The sequence below is a fragment of the Phodopus roborovskii genome, unplaced genomic scaffold, assembly GCF_943737965.1.
Source record: "Phodopus roborovskii unplaced genomic scaffold, PHOROB, whole genome shotgun sequence".
NCBI lineage: Eukaryota > Metazoa > Chordata > Mammalia > Rodentia > Cricetidae > Phodopus > Phodopus roborovskii.
Window position 1 is genome coordinate 17,750,584 of NW_026126549.1, and position 18,895 is coordinate 17,769,478.

The following is an 18,895-nucleotide window of genomic DNA, read 5'->3' on the forward strand; positions in this document are numbered from 1 at the left end:
AGGGAAGGGACCTAAGTCAAAGAAAGTACTGCAGGAACCACTACAGATGCTGCTTGCTAGCTGACTTTACTTAGGCTCACGCTCAGCTAAGTTTTCTTATAGGGCCAACCACTACTCACAGTGGGCTGAACCTTCCTCTATCCATTGGGCATCACGACAATGCCCTACGGACATGCCAGCCTGATCCAGGCAACTCTTCCAGCATGGTTCCTTTTTTCCAGGTGACTCTAGGCTGTAGCAAGTTGACCATAAAGCTAATCAGGACACAGCATTTGTAAAGTGAGAAGTTTGCTATAACCACCTAAGACCTATCTAGCCTCCAAATCTATGTGCATTTGGTGCAAACTGCTTAAGTTTGCTGATAACACATCGGCTACTAGCAAAAGGTGGAAAAATGAACAAAACAGTGCAAGGGTCCTCCTCTTTGTCACTGAAGATGAATGAATCTTTTTGTGTCCAGTCTCTTAGCTGGCACCTGGCAAATCTGACAGCCACACGAGTGACAGTTAACTAAATGAGACCCCCCTCTCCCCGTGTTTCTACATTTCCTGTGCATATTTGGATCAATTCTCCTGGAATCTTACCCACTCCCATTCCCCTGGCCAATCCTGTTACATAATTCAATATATTCAACTCTTCTTGGTGCTGCTTCCCAATGACTTCAGCTACTTTTCTTCTCCTCTTTTAGGTCTCTTCTTCCTCTTGCCTTTTACCTTTGGTCACTGAGTTATGAATTACTTATTTCCCTACTGAACTAAGTTTTAACATACACCATGAGGGTAATGCCTTTTTATTCCTCGTAGCATTGTGCCATTAAGACTATGATGTAACATGCTTAGTCCAGTATCCAAGACATACATTTTTCTAACGTTAATAGCTACTAATATTTTCACCCTTGAATCTGCAAATGCTATTGCCTCTCCACCCAAACACTTACCCCACTTTCTACTACTAACCACCACAGCCAAAGTCACACTGTCCATTTAGAGGTTGTTATAGGACACTTGAATACATCCAGATCTTTCTGTCACTTACTTCCTTGCCTACAGAGCAATTACATCGGTCCTCTGTGTTGGTTACCTACAGGCACAAGTGTGTTTGGCAATTTTGACAGATCACTGTAGAACTTACATACTCAAACCTACTAGGTATATAGTTTACACCATACACGTGTTATGTGGCATAGTCTATTTCTCTTAGGCAACAAAACTGCCCAACATTATTGATCTGAACACTGTAGGCTTAATATAGTGTTGTGTGTGTAGCCAAACAGGAAAAAGTAAACTACAATAGGGATATGGATTTTTTTTCAGCTCCATCATGACATTATGAGACAGCTTTCCTGAAACATCAGTTAAGTTGGACATAATTCTATATGGAAGATGTTTTTCCATCCTGGAACTCTTCAGTGATTTGACAGCTGCTATGGACTGAACTGTGCAGCCCAAACATTTGTAGTTGAAGTTAGCCCCCATGTACCCACATGAATGAATTGGAAAGGCTAAATGAGCCCCCAGGGATGAAATTGGGGTCAATGCAACTGTGTCTTTGTGAGGATAGGGAGCAGCAGCAGAGTGGACACTCTCCACGTGTAAGGCCATGGTGAGAAGGCAGCTGTCTGTGATCACACTGAGACCCCAATCTCAGAATTCCAGAGCCCCAGAGCTATGAAACAATTTTCTGTTGCTTACATCATCCAGTCTATGTTTTCTTTTCTATGGAAGTCTGAACTACACTCAGACTAAAAGTCACAGCATATCCAACAGCCAGAGGCCAGACACGTTTCCCCCATTCTCACACTCTGATCCTGCTACCTTTGATTCTCTCCCCCTCTCTTTGATTCTCTCCCCCTCTTAAGACATTTTAATCAAACTGCCCTATGTGCAATCCCATGCCTACCCTACTCCTACTCTGTGGGCCTTTGCTTTCTCTGCTTAGAACAGATCATTCCAAAATATTTGCATAAAATGCTTTCTCCACTCAAAGGTCACCTCGATGATGTCATACTAAGGAAGACTTACCATCCCAATCCCATCCCTCTACGCTTTTCCCTTAGCATTTGCTTCTTCTGACAGACAGGCTATATGTCTTATCTCTTTACCTTATTCATTCTCATGACACCCATGAGATGGGTTTAACTATATCCTAAGGACACGGGGAAGCTCACAGCAGGTGTATCAGCATTTGTTCAGTAAATTAATGCTGAATTCTAACAGCCATAAATTAGCTGTAGGCTGAAAGGTACAGTACAAAGCTGGTACAAGGACAGCAGTATTCCCTAGTAGAAAGTTACACTGCTTGAAAGAACACTGGATTTTTCTGGCTGCTTCTGGTTTTCTGTTAATATTAGTAAAGTTTAAGGAGTTTTAGAAGCTCTGAGTGTATGAGCCAGGATCTGTTCTTTTTGATTTGTCCTTTTTGATTTGTCTTTAAAATACAGATGATGACAACAAGCTGATAAATTGTCAAGGGCTAATCACCGCAGCTGGAGGTTTTTAAGTTTTTGACTGTCTGCTTTTTTTTCACAAGTTTTCGGTTTTTGCAAAGCCAGGTTCTGAGGTCTTTGACGTTGGTCTTGCTTAAAGTATCCGGCAAGAGATGGTCTTTATTCCTAAAGTTCTTTAAATGTAAACACATATGACCCCAGAAAACTACTGTGGTGACTCAGTTTCTCGTAGGGCTCTAAGTTAAAGGAAGATATTGATACTAAGTTGGAAAACAGGTGCTCCTCTACATTTTCAGAGACAACAAACCTGCAGAGTCTGTGCAGCTTGTGTTAAAATCGAGGAATTCTTCACTAACGCAGCCAAACGAAAAACTCGTTAATTGTAGCATTGGCTGTTGCAGTCACTGCATCCTGACAGCTACGTTTCCTAACACAGAAGTTAAAAATTGTCTTGCTAAGTGGGCAAGAGGTTCCCCTGTCACCTTCAAGCACCAGCTTTTTAAAACTAAAGGTGTCACCCAAGTGCGGGACACACCCACCGCATCCCGGCTGGAATTACTCTTTGGTTATGCAAATCTAAAACGCTGGCGCGGGGCTCTCCAGCTGGGCGCCCGCCAGGGTCGGGGTGCGCGCAGGCCCCGGCGGGAGCGCGCCTGGGCCAGCGCCTCCGGAAGCGCGCGCGGGCCCAACAGGAAAGCCCCCAGCATCACCCGCAGCCGGAGCGCCGCGGGCCTGGGTACCACGCGCCCTAAGGGAAACCGCCCACAGGCCCTGGAGCTTCTCGCGAGATCTCGCCGCCTCGCTTCGCCTCGCCCCAAGTACTGCGAGTTTAGAACTTAAAAAAAAAAAAAAAAAGCCGCGAGAGGAGTCGGTGGAGCCGGTGCTGCAGGGGGAGCATCCGCGGCGGCTGCGGCTACGGGGGGCACCAGGGCCCGGGCTGCGGGCGGGCAAGCGGGAGGGGACGCTGAGAACAACGTGGAGCGGGCGGCGGCGGCGGAAGGGGCGGCGGTGCGCAGGTCGGCGCGGAGGCGCGTGCGGCCGCGCCTGCTCGCTGCGCTGCGGAGGCCGGCGCTTGCTCGCGCTCCGGGCTCGGCGCGGCGCGGCGCGGCGCGGCGCGCGAGGCTGGCCGGCGCAGAGCTTGGGGCGGGCCGAGGGGCGGGCTGAGCGGCCCCGCCTCCCGCGTGCTGCACCGAGCGCGGCCGCGGCCCCGCCGCGCCTTTAAACCGCGGGCCGGCCGCACTCGCGGGCACTCGGCGGCTGGCGGCGAGCGTGCCGCGCGCGGGCTGGCGGCGGCGCTGTGACTGTCTCGTCGGGCTGCGTAGCGGGGACCGCCGGCCCGGGAGCCGAGCCGAGCCGCGCTCTAGGCAGCGTTCACCCGCCCCGCTCGCTCCGCAGCTTCCCCGAGCGTCGGGCGGAGATGGAGCCCCGGCCCGCGGCACCCTCGCCTGGTGCTCTGCGGCCCGCCCGGGATGGGGACGCGCCGCCGGCTGTCTCCCGGGTGGACCTGCCCGGCACTGCCGTGCCTTCCTCCGGTCGAGAGGATGCTCCGGCCGGGAGCCAGGCCGGCGGGGTGCGCGGAGAGGGAGCCGCAGCAGGGGGCGATGGGCTGGGCAGACCTCTGGGGCCCACCCCCAGCCAGAGCCGCTTCCAGGTGGACGTGGTTTCCGAGAACGCCGGGCGGGCCGCGGCGGCGGCGGCGGCTGCAGGGGCAGGGGCGGCGGGCAAGGAGACCCAGGCGGCCGGGAAAGCCAGCAGTGAGAGCGGCGCTGCCAAGGGCAGCGAGGAAGCCAAGGGCCGCTTCCGCGTGAACTTCGTGGACCCGGCTGCCTCGTCGTCCGCGGACGACAGCCTGTCGGATGCGGCGGGGGTCGGAGGCGACGGGCCCAACGTGAGCTTCCAGAACGGCGGGGACACGGTGCTGAGCGAAGGCAGCAGCCTGCACTCGGGCGGCGGCAGCGGGCACCATCAGCAGTACTACTATGACACCCACACCAACACCTACTACCTGCGCACTTTCGGCCACAACACTATGGACGCAGTGCCCAGGATCGACCACTATCGGCACACGGCCGCGCAGCTGGGCGAGAAGCTGCTCCGGCCCAGCCTGGCAGAGCTCCACGATGAGCTGGAAAAGGTGAGCTCGCCCAGACCCTCCTCCCTTCCCATGCCCTGGTGCGTGCTGGCTTCAGGATGCAGCCGCCCACTGTCCCTGGTGAGGTGGCAGCCCGAGACCCCCAGGAACGACTCGCTGGCATCTCTGGATTCAACTGTCAAGTGTGGAATTGCAGCGGAATGTAACTTAATCCTTCAAAAGTTTGCAGCGGGTTACGCTGGTTATGCGATACAGCGGAGGCAGCACTTAGCACCCTTTCCCATCCAGTTATGTATCTTGTGTGCCCTGTCTTTTTTTTTTTTTTTTTTTTCCCATCATCCTGACAGTGTGTCGCCTCTCTTGAGTTCCACGTGTGTTTAGAGCCCAGAAAAGGGAGTGTGGAGGAGGTTTCGAAGAGGCTCTCTTGGGGCAGGGTGGAGAGAGCCTACTACCATCTGGGTTCTTTTTAGATTGTACTGTATGGCTTATGTATATCCATTAGGGATCCTGAGGGGAAAGGTTGACGTTTGAAGGAAAATCTTAATAGCATGTGTTTGTACTCTATTAATTATTAAAGCCCCATTTTTTTTTTTTTTGCAATCCTGGATTTGCAGAGGAGTATAGAAATACTTTTTCTCTGTATCTTTTTTTTTCCTTTTTTACTTTTATTTACTATTTTTAGACAGGGTCTCTCTCTGTAGCCCCGGCTGTCCAAGAGCTTGTTATGTAGATCAGGCTGGCCTTGAACTCAGCCATCCACTTGCTTCTGCTTCCCAGCGCTAGGATTACAGGCATTTGACACCATACCTGGAGACTATACAAATTTCACATTTGGGGGAAATAGGATGATCGATTTTTTGTTTGTTTGTAATGTAAACTTATGGGAAAGAGGACTGTACCAGTGCATGCCAGTGGTTAAGAGATGGCTCAGAAATTAAAAACCACTTGTTGCTCTTGCAGAGAGCCAGGAGGGTTCAGTTTCCAGTACCACAAGCGAGTTCACAACCATCTGTAACCCACTTCCAGGGAGGGTTCTATACCTTCTGATTTTGATAGGTACCAAGCATGCATGTGGTGTACATTCACACACTCAGGCAGAATATTCATACACATAAAATATGTAAAAAGGCCGTATTTTTAAAAATGACACAGTTGAGTCTTTAAAGGGGGAAAAAAAAGGAGACACAAGGATTTTATTTTTTCCCCCTCAAGAATGTCCACAGAAATAGTCTGGGGTCTTTTTGTGCAAATCCTTTTACTTTGTAAACTCTTATTGACTTTTTATTTTTTATGAACTCATAAGGCTTTTATTTCCTTGGGATTCGGATAATTATTTGAAGATAACATTGATGCTTTGGAGAACCTGATTAATATTTAACTTTTTTATGAGTTGAATTACTTGACATCTGCTTCAGCAAGTCTATAATGGAATTTTGTGACTTCAGAGTTGGTACCACACACAGGTCGAGATGATCAATGTGAAAAAGTTTGTGATTTGGTTTAACTGTGGTGGTTTGATCTCATACATTCATGTCTTAGTGACTGCACTTGTCCCAATGTGATAAAGTAACAGTCACAGTTTGAAATAAGTGCACAGGTCCCAACCCTTAAAAGCTTATGGATTGTTTAACAGATTGACATCATTTAGCCTTCTGTTTTCTTGTTGTATTTTGTCATATCAGGGGCCAAACACCTTTTGAAACACTTATTCACTTTTATTTTCCTTTTTTCCTCTTTGTTCTTTTTAGGCTCAAACAGAAATGGAGTTGGTAAATGGTATTTTATAGGAGCATTTTGAGCATAAAATTTTTATACAAATACATTTCAGTAAAGCCAAATTTAGCAGTATGCCTATGAGTTGTGGGATTTAAGTTGAAAGGTGTTGTCTTTTGAGAGGTGTTGTGTGTCTTATGAAAGTTTTTTGCTGTTTCTCTTTTGGCAGTAATAGTGCCCGCTTCAAGCCCTCTAAGGCCAAGTTTATTTTGTGTGTGGCTTGTGGCTTGGGTTTTGGTGTTTTGTTTGGTTTAGAGTATCTAAAAAAATAGACACATATCAGTTATGTGATAGTTGAGAAAGTCACCTAATCCCTCAACCTCAGCTTTCTCAGTTTTCGGGATTATTGTAAAGATTAAAGAAAAAAATGCAACAGAAATAATGGGTCACAGCCATGCTAAGTTGGTGGAATATCATTGCTAATGGGGTTCTTATTTTTCTCTTACATTGACCCTGTCCTCAAAGTACAAGCCTAAATTCCAAAAATTTCAATCTTAGATTCTCTTAATTACATCATTAGATGGATGTAGTTTATAAAATGCTCAATGCAGAGGCCACTTGTGCAGTGAACAACATAATTAATTTTTTGTTTTTATTTTTTGTTTCCCTTTGCTTCCATAGCACATGCTAGATAGGTGCTATTCCATTGAGGTGGACCCTCGGCCTCTACTCTGGAGTCTGTATCGAAACCAGAAGTTCTTGATGGTGTTAACTAACAAATAAGCAGATATCGAAGATTATTGCAGCAGACACGGGTTAAATGCCTGCCATGCTAAGTAGTACAGAAACATGAAGGTGATCTCTGGGTCTCTAGTCAGTGGTTCCTCATCCATATAGATTGACAGAAATTTGAATGCTCTTAGCTCTTAGTTAATACTGATATCTAGAACTTCTTTGATGTTCTAGTATTTGATTGTCATGTACTGTACTCTGGTGGCTGAGCACTATACTGTCCGTGAAGTGTAAGGCAAGTCTGAATAACAGGTGCAAAGAACTATGCAAGATCAGGGGAAGTAAAAGGTAATGCTCTACAAACAGTATTAGGGGAAAAAAGACTAGTGCTGCCTTTTTGTCACTGACATTTTAACAGTATGTCCCCTAATAATACAACTGCTGGGGGATTAATATCCATGCTGTGTTGTGAGCCATTTTAGGAAGAAAGCTGATGGCTTTCCAGTTCAGAGCTGTTGACTGAGTAAGGGGTGACTGTGACCATAAGTGAGTAGCAAGTCAAGTACTATGTCTGCTTGCATAGGCATAAAACAAATGATAGTTATTATTAACATAACAGTGCAGTGAAAGGAATCAGGATATAATTGAACCCAATTTTAACTGGGCTTTGGGAAGAAATAAATGTAGAACTGGGGCTGAGACCTGAAGGATAAGTTGATGGGTGGAATGACATTCCAGAACAAAGACTATTTACAAAGGTAGTGCAGAGAAAAGTGCTGTGTCCACATAAAAGACCAGTATATTTTATTGTAAATGTAGTGGGAAGCTGTTGAAGGGTTCTGTGCGACAGAGTGCATGACCTATTTTATATGTACATCTTTGCTGGCCAGAGAATGTATTCTAAGGTGTGACTGGAATAGAATCTTAAACTGTTGGTCTGATTTAGGATTTGTGCATAACAGATTAGATGTGAGAGAGACTGACTCCCAGGTTTTGACTTGAGAAATTGAATAGTGGGGTTCTTCTGCTCCCTGAAATGGAAAAGATTCAAAGTGGAATGGATTTATAGTGATGAGTAGAATTCTAGTTGTATTGTTTGTAAGGATACCTTCTAAGAGTCATGGAGTGTGGCAGAAAGTGTGCGTGTGCGAAGTACCTTTAGTTATGAGTGAAAGATTGGGTTGATAAAGAAATAGAAAGCACAGTCAAGTATTGGGCCTGGAGATCATCTAAAGTTGTGTTGGGGACTTTTAATAGCCTGGCAAGCAGTATCTTAGAAGGGTACAAAAGAGTTTTAAAGAAGTTAGACACAAAACTAGGCATGGCACATGCCTGTATTCCTGGGAGGCAGAGGCAGGAGCACCTTTTGGATAAAGGCCAGCCATGGCTATTCAGATGGTTCCAGACCAGACTGAGTTAAATAGTGAAACTCTCTCATAAAAGGGTAGAAACTCTAAAAAATGATGCTAGGAATTGATTTTTTAACCCCCCCCCCCAAATTATTGATTTCTCCAGTAGGAAGAAATAGAAAGTGGAGTACAAAAAAAAAAAAAAAAAAAAAAAACCGAGATGGACAGCTTTACCAGGGTGATTGGGAGCGTAATTATCCAATGTGGGGTGGTAAACAGTCTGCTGCTACTGGACTCAAAGCACCATCACCCTCACTCTCATCCATCTATATTTTGTAACCAGTTAGAACCCTAGGAAAGTGTTTCAGTGGAGCCATTCTACTACTGTGATGAAACATCTTCAAGTCTGCAAGTATGTGTCAACCTCAGGTGTTGTTTATCAGAAGCCATTCACCTCGACTGACCTAGGCTCATAGATTAGGCTATAGGCTAGCTGGCCACTGAGCCCCTGCTCTGGGATTACAGGCATGGGCTGGCACACCTAGCTGTTACTTTACTGACTAAGCTAGACTTCACCCTATCTGGCCTTTTCCTGTCTTTTAAAAATAACATCACCTTTGCAGTTGTTCTGAATCGCTTTGCTAATGTCATGAAGTCATTGGATGTGACCTATTTTTGCCTTTCTCTTTAATAAAAGGAGAAGGAAGTTAGGAGGCAACAGTATTTTAACCACTGAGCTTTTTTTTTTTTTTTTTTCATTCCTAAGAATTTTTTTTTTTTACACATTTACTAGTAATAAAATGGCCTGATAGAATGCCTGGCATTGCATGCTTTTAATCCCAGCACTCAGGAGGCAGAGTCCAGCTTGGTCTACAGAGCTAGTTCCAGGATAGTCTCCAAAGCAATACAAGAAACCCTGTCTAGAAAAACAAAAAACAAAACAAAACAAAAAGATCTGATAGGTACTGAAATGGTTTATTAGCAGTTTAAACTGTAGAGCTATGCCATACTTTTCTGTCTGATACTAGAATACTTTTCAGAGTCTTTCTCTGCTGTATCATATTTTTCCGTTTATCTCTCAGACCTGCTGTGAGATTCTTGAGCTGCTGGAAGGGGAGACTTTGCCATCATCACCTCAGGGTGTTGACATCTGAGAATGAGAAGGAGGATACTTGAGATGATGCAATTGTTAATTAATCCTTCACCAGAATCAGAGCTTTTGTTTCATTAATTTTCATACAGAGATTAGGTACTTAGTATGGATCTGTTCACTGATGTACCAGGGCTGGCAGTTCCTGTCACTTAACAAGGGCTTTAAGTGAAACAAGGAACAATTGCAGCATTGCCTCTAACACTGAGCTGCTTCTCCGCCCTGCTAATCATTATTTCAGGATATAGCTTGATTCCTTGAAAGTCACCCTGGGAGAACAAGACTAGGTCACAACTTGGGTGATATCTGAATAGTTTCCAGATATGAGTGAAAGTGGTATCCTGATTAATATTTCCATGTGGCAAAGTCAGATTTCAGTTTTGCTGCTGCTCCAGCCTGCTAAATCCATGTTACTGGCTTCTGTAGTCTGGCTTTCATTTTCTGTATTCATTTTCCAAGTAGATAAGCAACTGACTATATGTGTAAAAAGATAAATTTGGTACTCTAAAATGAAGCAAAAGAAAAAATCGGTACATTACTAGTCACGAATGATGCAGTATCTATGTATATTTATGCTCATGCCTATCCTGTGAAGCTAGAACCTGAGATATTTGAGTTGAGTTTCTTGGTTCTTAGGTTTAGTATCTTTGCTTGCAGTGACTTCATCAGATTTTGCATATGTTTAGGAAGTCCTTAATACCAGTTGAATTAGTTCCTTGCTGAGTGACATGGGTGTACATTCAGTTATCCACCAAATTCTTACTGAGCATCAACAGCAGCACTATTCTAAGTGTGGGGATATGCAGAGAGCAAAATAAAGTCACATGAATTCCTAGTTGTAGGAGACAATAGACAAATAGGGTAGGGTGAAGTCTGGCTTAGGCAGTGGTAACAGCTAGGTGTGCAACAAACCCATGCCTGCAATCCCAGGATTTATAACAGTGAAGAAGCAAAAGCAGGGTGAGAAATTGTCGCCTGGTTGCCATTTTAGAGTGGTTGGGGGAAGATCTTAATTAATAAAAGACACTAGCCAAGAGAAAAGGAATCACCCCATGCAAATGCCAGGCTGACTACTTAGACTCAAATGGTTGGCACCTGAGACTGAGGTGGGAATGTGACTGGTGTGATTTAGAGATCAGGGAAGTCGACACTGAAGGGAGAAGACAGACAGACAGAAGTTGTTAGAGATGAGTGTTGAACTTTTCAGTTGGTGGTAAAGACTTGGGGTTTTACTCTGAGTAACATAGGGGAGACATTGGGAGGGCTTTGAGCTCAGATTTCATGAGATTTAAGTCATGATTATGACTTAAAACTATGACTGACTGACGTGTGGACAACATACTATAGGTGGGAGCCCAGACAACAGAAGTGGAGCATGATTTTTACAAAGGTGAGCTGGTTGGTAGAACAGAGGTTCAGGTACAAGTGTTTTTAAAGGGAGGATGGAGTGTGTATGGAAAGAGAAATGTTACGGTTCTTTAGAATGGAAATACTATTTGTGGAGGTAGGCAAGAACTGGGAAGAGTAGGGCTGGATGAATCACTGATAGAATTCTGTAAATGTGTTCTACTGTGGGGCAAGTCCTAGAAAATTGTAGCTATTAATTAGAACGTAACTTGTACAGTTTACATCATAGTAAGACTTTGCCCCTCTGTTGAAGATACAGGTTTGAAACAAGAGGTGAGTTCTAAGATGTGTACTATGCATGGGGCTAGGTGTGCTTGCTCTCCTTGGTATAGTGAATTTATTCAGCTAAAATACAGACATCTTAAGAGAGAATACTTCTCTCTAGTGCCTTTATCTTTATTATATAATTGGTAAACCCCAAATACATTGCTGTACTGTTTTTAACATACAGCTTTATAAAAACTGAAAAATTACTCTTTCATCTAATGTTACTTTTCTACCTTGAGAACTTCTTGTAATAGAAGCAAGCTACCAACACATACTGTTTTTATTTAAGATGTCTTTCCTTCACACTTGATAGTTTTGCAGATGTGGCCTTGGTGGGCAGGTTCTCTGTTAGCCCTTTGAGTATACAATTCCAATGTCTTTGGCCTCCATTGTTGGTGGGAAGAAGTCAACCAACAGAGGTTGGGTAACATCTCTAGGACTGAAGATTTTCTCATTACCTTTAGCCTTCAATATGTACTTTCCTTTTATAGGTTTTTGAGTTTCTTGCATCTGTAAATTAGTTATTTTGTTATTTTATCTATTTCTCTCTATCTATTTCCACTCTGACCTGAAGTCTATTCAGTGAATTTTATCATTTCAAATATTGTGCTTTTCTTTCAAATGTACCAAAGTCTAGAATTTCTGAGGTTTCCAATGAAGGTTTCATTTCTCTGAATGCTGTTAGTAATCAAATTTACCTTTGACTTCTTTTATATTTATTTTGAAGTACTTGTGTCCTGTAAAGAAGAATGTTTGGTCCTTATCACAAACACTTACATGAGGAACATTTTCTCATTTGTTTGCACATCTATTAATTTGAGGAGGGGTAAATGTAGCTAATACATTGTGGTGACCTTGGATTTTTATTTTTAATATTCTGGAACTGATTTCCCTTTCCTTTGTTGAGACAGAGTTCACTATGTATGGTACACTGACCTGGGATGTACTGTGCCGCTCAGGCTAGGATTACACAGGTGTGTTCTGCCTTGCTAGGCTCAGACCTCATGCAATAGCTGCTATCTGCTATCTCTGCTCTGTACCTGCCTCTGCCAACAGCTGTTGTTTGGCTCCTGGAAGTCTACCCTACTATTTTTCATTTGGGGGCCAGCTCAGATATGGAGATCTGCCCTTACTGCTACCCCCCCCCTTTTTTTCTAGAAATTCAAATGAATTTCCTAGTCCTTTGCTGATTTGGGGCTCTGATCTGTTATTTCAAACAGGCGTGGCCTCTCTGTTACCACAGAGGAGTTTGAGGTAGCCACAGCCAGTTTGAGAAAACTCAGTGAAAAAGCAGTAAACCCCTTCTTTCAGTAGAGCAGGCTTCCCCTCTGGCCTGTGCTTTTCCCCACCGTCCCTGGATTCTTTCCATGAACAAACAGTTGGTCTGTCAGTTGGCAGTTCTTGACCATTGATTAAATCTAGATCATTCCACTTAATACATCTTCAGAAAAAGGATATGCCATATCTGAGTTTGCGTTCCTGAACAGAAAATGGGAAAGATGACTGACGACAGCATCTGTTCCTGTGAGAATCCCATGAAACATCCAGTGCTTGCTCATCCCTCCCCTCCCTCTCTCCCTCCCTCCCTCCCTCCCTCCCTCCCTCCCTCCACTCATGGGTTTTCATGCAGATTGATTGCTTTTCCAGTATTGACTTGGTTCTCATGCTGCTTGCTATGTTTCTCCAGGTTCTTCCTAATTTTGGGGTTTTCTTCCCTTAAATTAGAAATAAAGGTTACCTAGGGCTACTGCTTCTTGTTAACAGATGTATATGTTTCCTGGGAATTTTATCTAAAATGTTTCAAGCTCTTAGTTTGTGTGGGATTTGAAGGAATGCCTGTGTTATTATTTGTGAAACATTCTTTTGTAACCCAGTCTTGAAGTTTTGGTAAAGAACATGCAGAGCTAGTTCTGGTACTGAATTCTTTGACTTGGATCAGCAGTTCTGACTTGGTTCATTGTGAAGTCACATGGCCACACTGACCACTTTTATCTGTGGCACTTGAGTTTTGAGCTTGCATTAATGACACTGGATATTAATAGAGCATTGTTAACCAAAGCAAATTGGATTTGTGTAAAACAATACTTTGTTTTGAAAAGCGTAGTCTGTGTGGGGAACATTACACTGAATACACCAATCACCGACAGCACGGATAGGAAGTATTGGTAGCTTTGAGATGATATAATTAGCTAGTACTTGTTAAAAAAAATTTACAACAATTATTAGAGTAAGCCCCTCATTTTGGTGTTGAAATTTGCATAACATGCAATCTTTTATATAGTACATACAAATGCATAGATACTCAATATTTTATATTTTAAATACTAAATAAGCTGTTTTAATATAACATTTTGGTTTAGACTTAGCAGCTGCTGTTAAATGGTTTGATGTTTTAAGGATTTTTTTATTAGTATTGTAACCCAAAAATTATTTTTAGAATGTAAATAGCTTTTTGATTAATTTTCACAGTTTTAGTATGTTAGTTTGGATTTATTTAAAACAGTAATAACCCATTACTCAGAGGCTGTGAGTTCAAGGCCAGCCCAAGCTTGTACAAGAACTTTTATGTTGTATAAAATCATCATTTTTTTTTTTTCATTTGGTCTTTTTAAACAATATGTGATTGGTACCCCATCTTACAGGTGTTGAAACAAAACTTGTAGCATTAATTCTATAGGTAATGAGTAGCAGGGCTAGGATTTGAATAGAGCTGACCTGGTAGCTAACATTTTCACCCCAATGTATTATTTCAAGGTAGAGAACAGATTTGCCATAAAAGCTTAATGTTAGTTAAAGACAGAAAATGTCTGTTTCAGACATTCCTTTTTCATCTTTCTGGAAGAGTTGAGGTGGGTGTGTGTATTATAAAACCTGAATACTGTACATAAAGAGGAGTACAGCATATGATGTATGTCAGGAAGGAACTACAAAAACATTAATCTAAACTTAATCTAGGATTTGGGTTGAGAAGGTGCTAGATTTCTTTAGGATTTCCTAGGCAGAGGGACATTCAAGCTGAAAGTCCCTTAGAAGAAAATTGTCTAAAGCCAACTTTGCAGGTTGGCAGTGGTAGCATATCCTTTAATCCCTCACTCCAGATACAGAGACATGCAAATCCTGGAGTTCAAGGCCAGCCTGCTCTACATAGTGAGACCACTTCTCAAACAAACAAAACCCTGACTTCTCAGCTAAAGTACAGTTGCATCAGTTAAATATTTGATTGAAACTTGAAATGATTTTCTAATTTGAAGCATAAGAATTGGCAGGGGAGACAGTTCAAAGAAAAATTAGAATTTAGAGCTGCCTTTGGTTAGAAAAATATGAGGACTTTGCTTTATCAATGTGTGTGTCATTTTATGTTCATTTCTGCTTGTCTCATTGAAGACATTGAAAAAGTTCAGTCATGGTTTTATAGACTTGACAAAAGAAGGTCTCAAAGTTTGAATTTTCCTTTATTACTAAAGACTGACAAAAAGTGTGAAAATTTCCCTCCCATTAGTAGTCTAATGCTTGTCTTTAATCATGTAAAATTAATGACAAATTCAAATAATTCAGTGTAGATACTTTTATTTTCCCAGCCTTCTTGAAAAGGCATGGACACTTTGGACCCAGGGGCCAGTCTTGTGATGGGAAAGTGCACAAGGGAATGTGACCAGGAATATTAGCTAAAAGGAGATGGCAAGTTTGAGTGACTGTTAGAAAGAACCCAGATACTGAATGATTGGCCAGTTGGACTGACCTTTTCCACCTATCAAAATAGCCGCCAAATAAACTTTCAAAGTTAAGTTAAACACACACCTATTTCATGTTACGCATTTTATATCCTTTCCTGTATGAAATACATTTGGGCAGCCAGTAGTTCCTTCTCTGAAAGTGGTATGATGCAGCTGTGTATAGTCATTGTGTCTTGTTTCTTTCTGGTTAAAAATAAAATAAACTAACTTGGGTCTTTGTGTGTTAGGCACAGAAGGATCTGGTATTTACCACAGGAAACCTGAGTTGCTTTGGGTTGGAGTCTTCCAGGGTCCACTCTCCAGATTTTGAAGGGCTAGGTTATTGCTCAGCCTAGAAACCTGCACTGTTAAACACTTGCAACCCTAATGGGGAAGTACCTGATTCCCACTATAGAATGGGAATATATATAGCTGGGAAGGCAGCACGGTTCACTAGTTTGGTTTTTCAATCTCGTTTTTATTTTGTGCATGTTTGAGTTTGTGATACCTTTAAAGCTTTACTCTGAAAAGGATCTTTATGTTTTACTTATGTGTATTCTTCTCTGTTAGATTGTCTTTTTTTGGTGATTTACAGTTGCCTGAAGTGTTTAGCATTTATATGGCGTGACCTCCAGAATAATTTGATCAGGATAACCTGAATAAGGACATGGTTTTGACTTCTATAATTTCTTTTTTTTTTTCCCTCCATTATAGCTACTATTCTGTATTCATCCCATTTTCTGAGTATTCTGTCCTTCACTTTTGTCTCTGTTTGTTTCTTTGCTGACTGTTTAGGTTGCTATTTATAAGGTTTGATTTATCGTATAAAAAGTGCATCAATAAAATTGTATCTAAAAGAGTCTTATTTCATGGATACAGTATGAGAAAGGCTTTTAGTGTAGTAATTCCGTTGTCTTATTAGAGTAAGTGGATATTGAATGTGTCTTGTCATGTCAGGAGAATGTACTATATGTGTTCCAGTACATATAACTTTGACTTAATGAAAAACTAAAACCCTTGTATATCCAACTTCCTTACTAGCATTTTCCATCTTTAATAAATAACCATCCTTGTATATTTGCTAAATGGGTGCCTTCTATTATCTTCCTTTTCACTATGTATGATAATATATTAGTTTACGATTCATTTTTCATAGGTGATGCTAAAAGCAAAACTTGTTCCTCTTAAATGTCTCTCTTCCTAAAAGCAGGCTTGTTCTTGGTCCACAAGACTCGTCAAGATTTGATCTACGTGTGTTTTAGCTGTGATCACATGCGAGAGGAGTAGAGAGTACTAGGGAGCCCTGCTTTTGATCTTCCCTCGTTTGCATTGAGTCAGAGCTTCCAAGCAGAATTGACTAGCTGCAGTACACACAGTACACACACTCCAGGGAAGCTGCTACCCTCACTCACATATGGTCAGCTGGGTAAACTCTCTAAGGAATAGCCAGGAATTGATAAAGCAAGTCACCTTGATATTTGGATGGCTTTAAATTACCACAGTGTTGTGGTAGCTTCCCAAGCCCTAAAGAGAAACTATACAGCTTTGCCCCACTGTTCTTTAAAGGACAACCCAAACACCCTCTTCCCAAGTTAAAACAGTATGTAGTTACTATTTTACACTGTACCTAATAGGCTCTACTCTTCAGTCATAATGCCTTCCCTGCTGCAGGGAGGGAACATACGACAAAAATACTTCTGTGTGGTTACACATGTCTATAATCCAGCACATGGCAGGGTTCAGAAGAGGCGTGGTTGAGTTTGAGGCCAGCCTGGACCAGAGTCCCCGTACAACCAGGCATGGTGACATCCCTGTGATATTCCTGCTCCTTGTTTACATGAGAGATGGAGGCTTGTGAGCCAACTAGTGGAAGTCAGGGACCAGCATCTAGATACCTCAGTTTGTCCTCTGACTTTTGTTCATGGTTGCAGGGGAGCTTTGAATCTACTAGAACAAATAACAAAACAACACCCATTCTACAAAAAAAAAAAAAAAAAAAAAAAACAAATTCTTTCTTTTACTACTTCCTGCAAAGAAATAATAGCCATGGGAGCTAGAATTCTTCCTTTCTCAAGTATGGTTTTATCCTTAGAAAAACAATCTCCTGTGCATGTTTTCTATATATTTCTCTTTGTTTCCATACATTCATACATTTATCCCTGCCCCCCTCCAAGTTCCATTCATGTATTTCTCAGCTGCCTGATCAGAGACTCTTTCTCCTGGTCCCTGAATTCCACGCATTTCATTTGTACCTCCCCACGCTCCCCCATTTCCCTTTAAACAGAATCTTGCTTTATATAGCCCAGGTTGGACTTAGATTAATGATATTCTTATAACCCTAGTACTAGAATTAAAGGTATGCTGAGATTCTTTTTTAGTTTAATATGGTTCACTAGTAGGTCTGTTTCTTTATGAGAAATCCTTCTAGTTATAGTAGATGTAATTTTTGTATGTCTTCCATTCTTTCCTGTCTCTCCCTCTTTTATATCCATTGCAACCCAAAACTCAGATCCACAGTGCTTTTTCTAGAGCTTTATTTCCCAGAATAATACTAAATTAATTTTATTTACCTCATTAATATGCCAATAGTTTTTACTTTCCACTACTATTGTGGAAAAAATAATAATATTGAAAATTGTTATTTTTGTACCTTTGTCTCAGCCTAACTTACATAAGTTCATATTTGAACTTTTATTTACTTGTGTTTTTTTATATACACACACATTTTTTTCAAGGTGGATATAGTGTCATTCCTGAGAATTTCTTTATTCTTTGGAAGCTTATATATTAAACAACCTAAAGCTGAGGCTGTAGCTCAATAGTAGAGCCTTGAGTTGGATACCCAACATCACCAAAATAAACTCTGTTTTCTCTTTATTTCAGGAAATTAATTTAGTTCCGACCTCAGATTCATTACACTTAAGTCCATTTATTCAGCCTCAAATAGCACACTTATTTGATTAACTTTTGGTGTTTGGTTGGGTGGTTCGTTTTGGATCTGTCTGCTAGTTAGCCTTGGTTGGCCTGTAGCTGAGTGTTCATGCCACAGACTCTTAGCAGCCCTGCTATATCAGCCTCACAAAGTCCAAGGCCATAGGTGTGCACCATTTCACCATGCTTTAGTGTGTTTTGGAGATTAATACTAAAATTTTTAAAGGAGATTTGCTAGAGGATGAATTTCTAGGAAGATTTTTTTTTTTTTTGGTTTCCTGTGATCACATGATTAGTTTTCTGAAGTAACATTTCATATAAGCTAAAAAATACTTGTTTCTTGAACAGTCAGTCATTCACAGTGCTCATACTATGGCAGAAACTAGCATAATTGTTAGATCTTCAGCTTTGATGTGAAATTCTGATAAGCACCCACAGCAAAAATTTTAGGATGCCTGCATACTTCTGCATCGTTCAAAAGACACCCACATTGCTATTTAGCCTTGGGGAAAGTAGCTGATTAGGGACATAAATATTCAGTGTCTTATAACAGAGATGGAAAGAGATGCCTTTTCTGTGTATATTATAGACTTTCTGTTGCAGTGTGGAAACTAAAGACTTTATGCTTAAAGATTAATAAATTGACAGGTTTGTTTCTCCTTGTAGCTTTATTTGAATAATTGAACAGCTGAGGGAGTGGTGAAATCTGGATTAAGATTTTCTGTTTATTGTTAGGAATCAGCATTGACCCCCTGCTGTGTGGGAAACATTGAACAATGGGAGTAAAGCCCAACTGGGATTGTGATCCACTGCCATGTGGTCATGTTGAAGAAGAAATTATTTCTACACATTTCTGTTAAGGTTAATAATTGCTAGTTGCCATGTTTATTCAAAATTCTACATAAAGAGAGGAACAGTAAGAGGGTAGAGCAGGGTAACATTGAATGAGTGTGTGGATTTGGCTCTGTGGTTACACATAATCTTCCATAACTCATTTCTTTTAACTATTATATTCAGAATTCACTTATTGATACTGAAGCACTAAAATCAGTTTTAAAAATTGGACTTCGTACATACAAAGATTCAGTGCTCAAA

The 18,895-nt window shown here is 41.9% G+C and overlaps 1 protein-coding gene across 1 annotated transcript in view; it reads left to right on the top strand.

Annotated features, from left to right (window-relative positions):
• Positions 1-3,698: 3,698 nt before the first annotated feature.
• The window catches only part of Slc12a2 (solute carrier family 12 member 2), a 64,778-nt gene continuing 49,581 nt past the window's right edge, over positions 3,699-18,895 (top strand). The window contains exon 1 of the mRNA XM_051201072.1: positions 3,699-4,580. Coding sequence (XP_051057029.1) covers positions 3,864-4,580 — 717 coding nt within the window. The 5' untranslated portion in view covers positions 3,699-3,863. The remainder of the gene's footprint in view (positions 4,581-18,895) is intronic.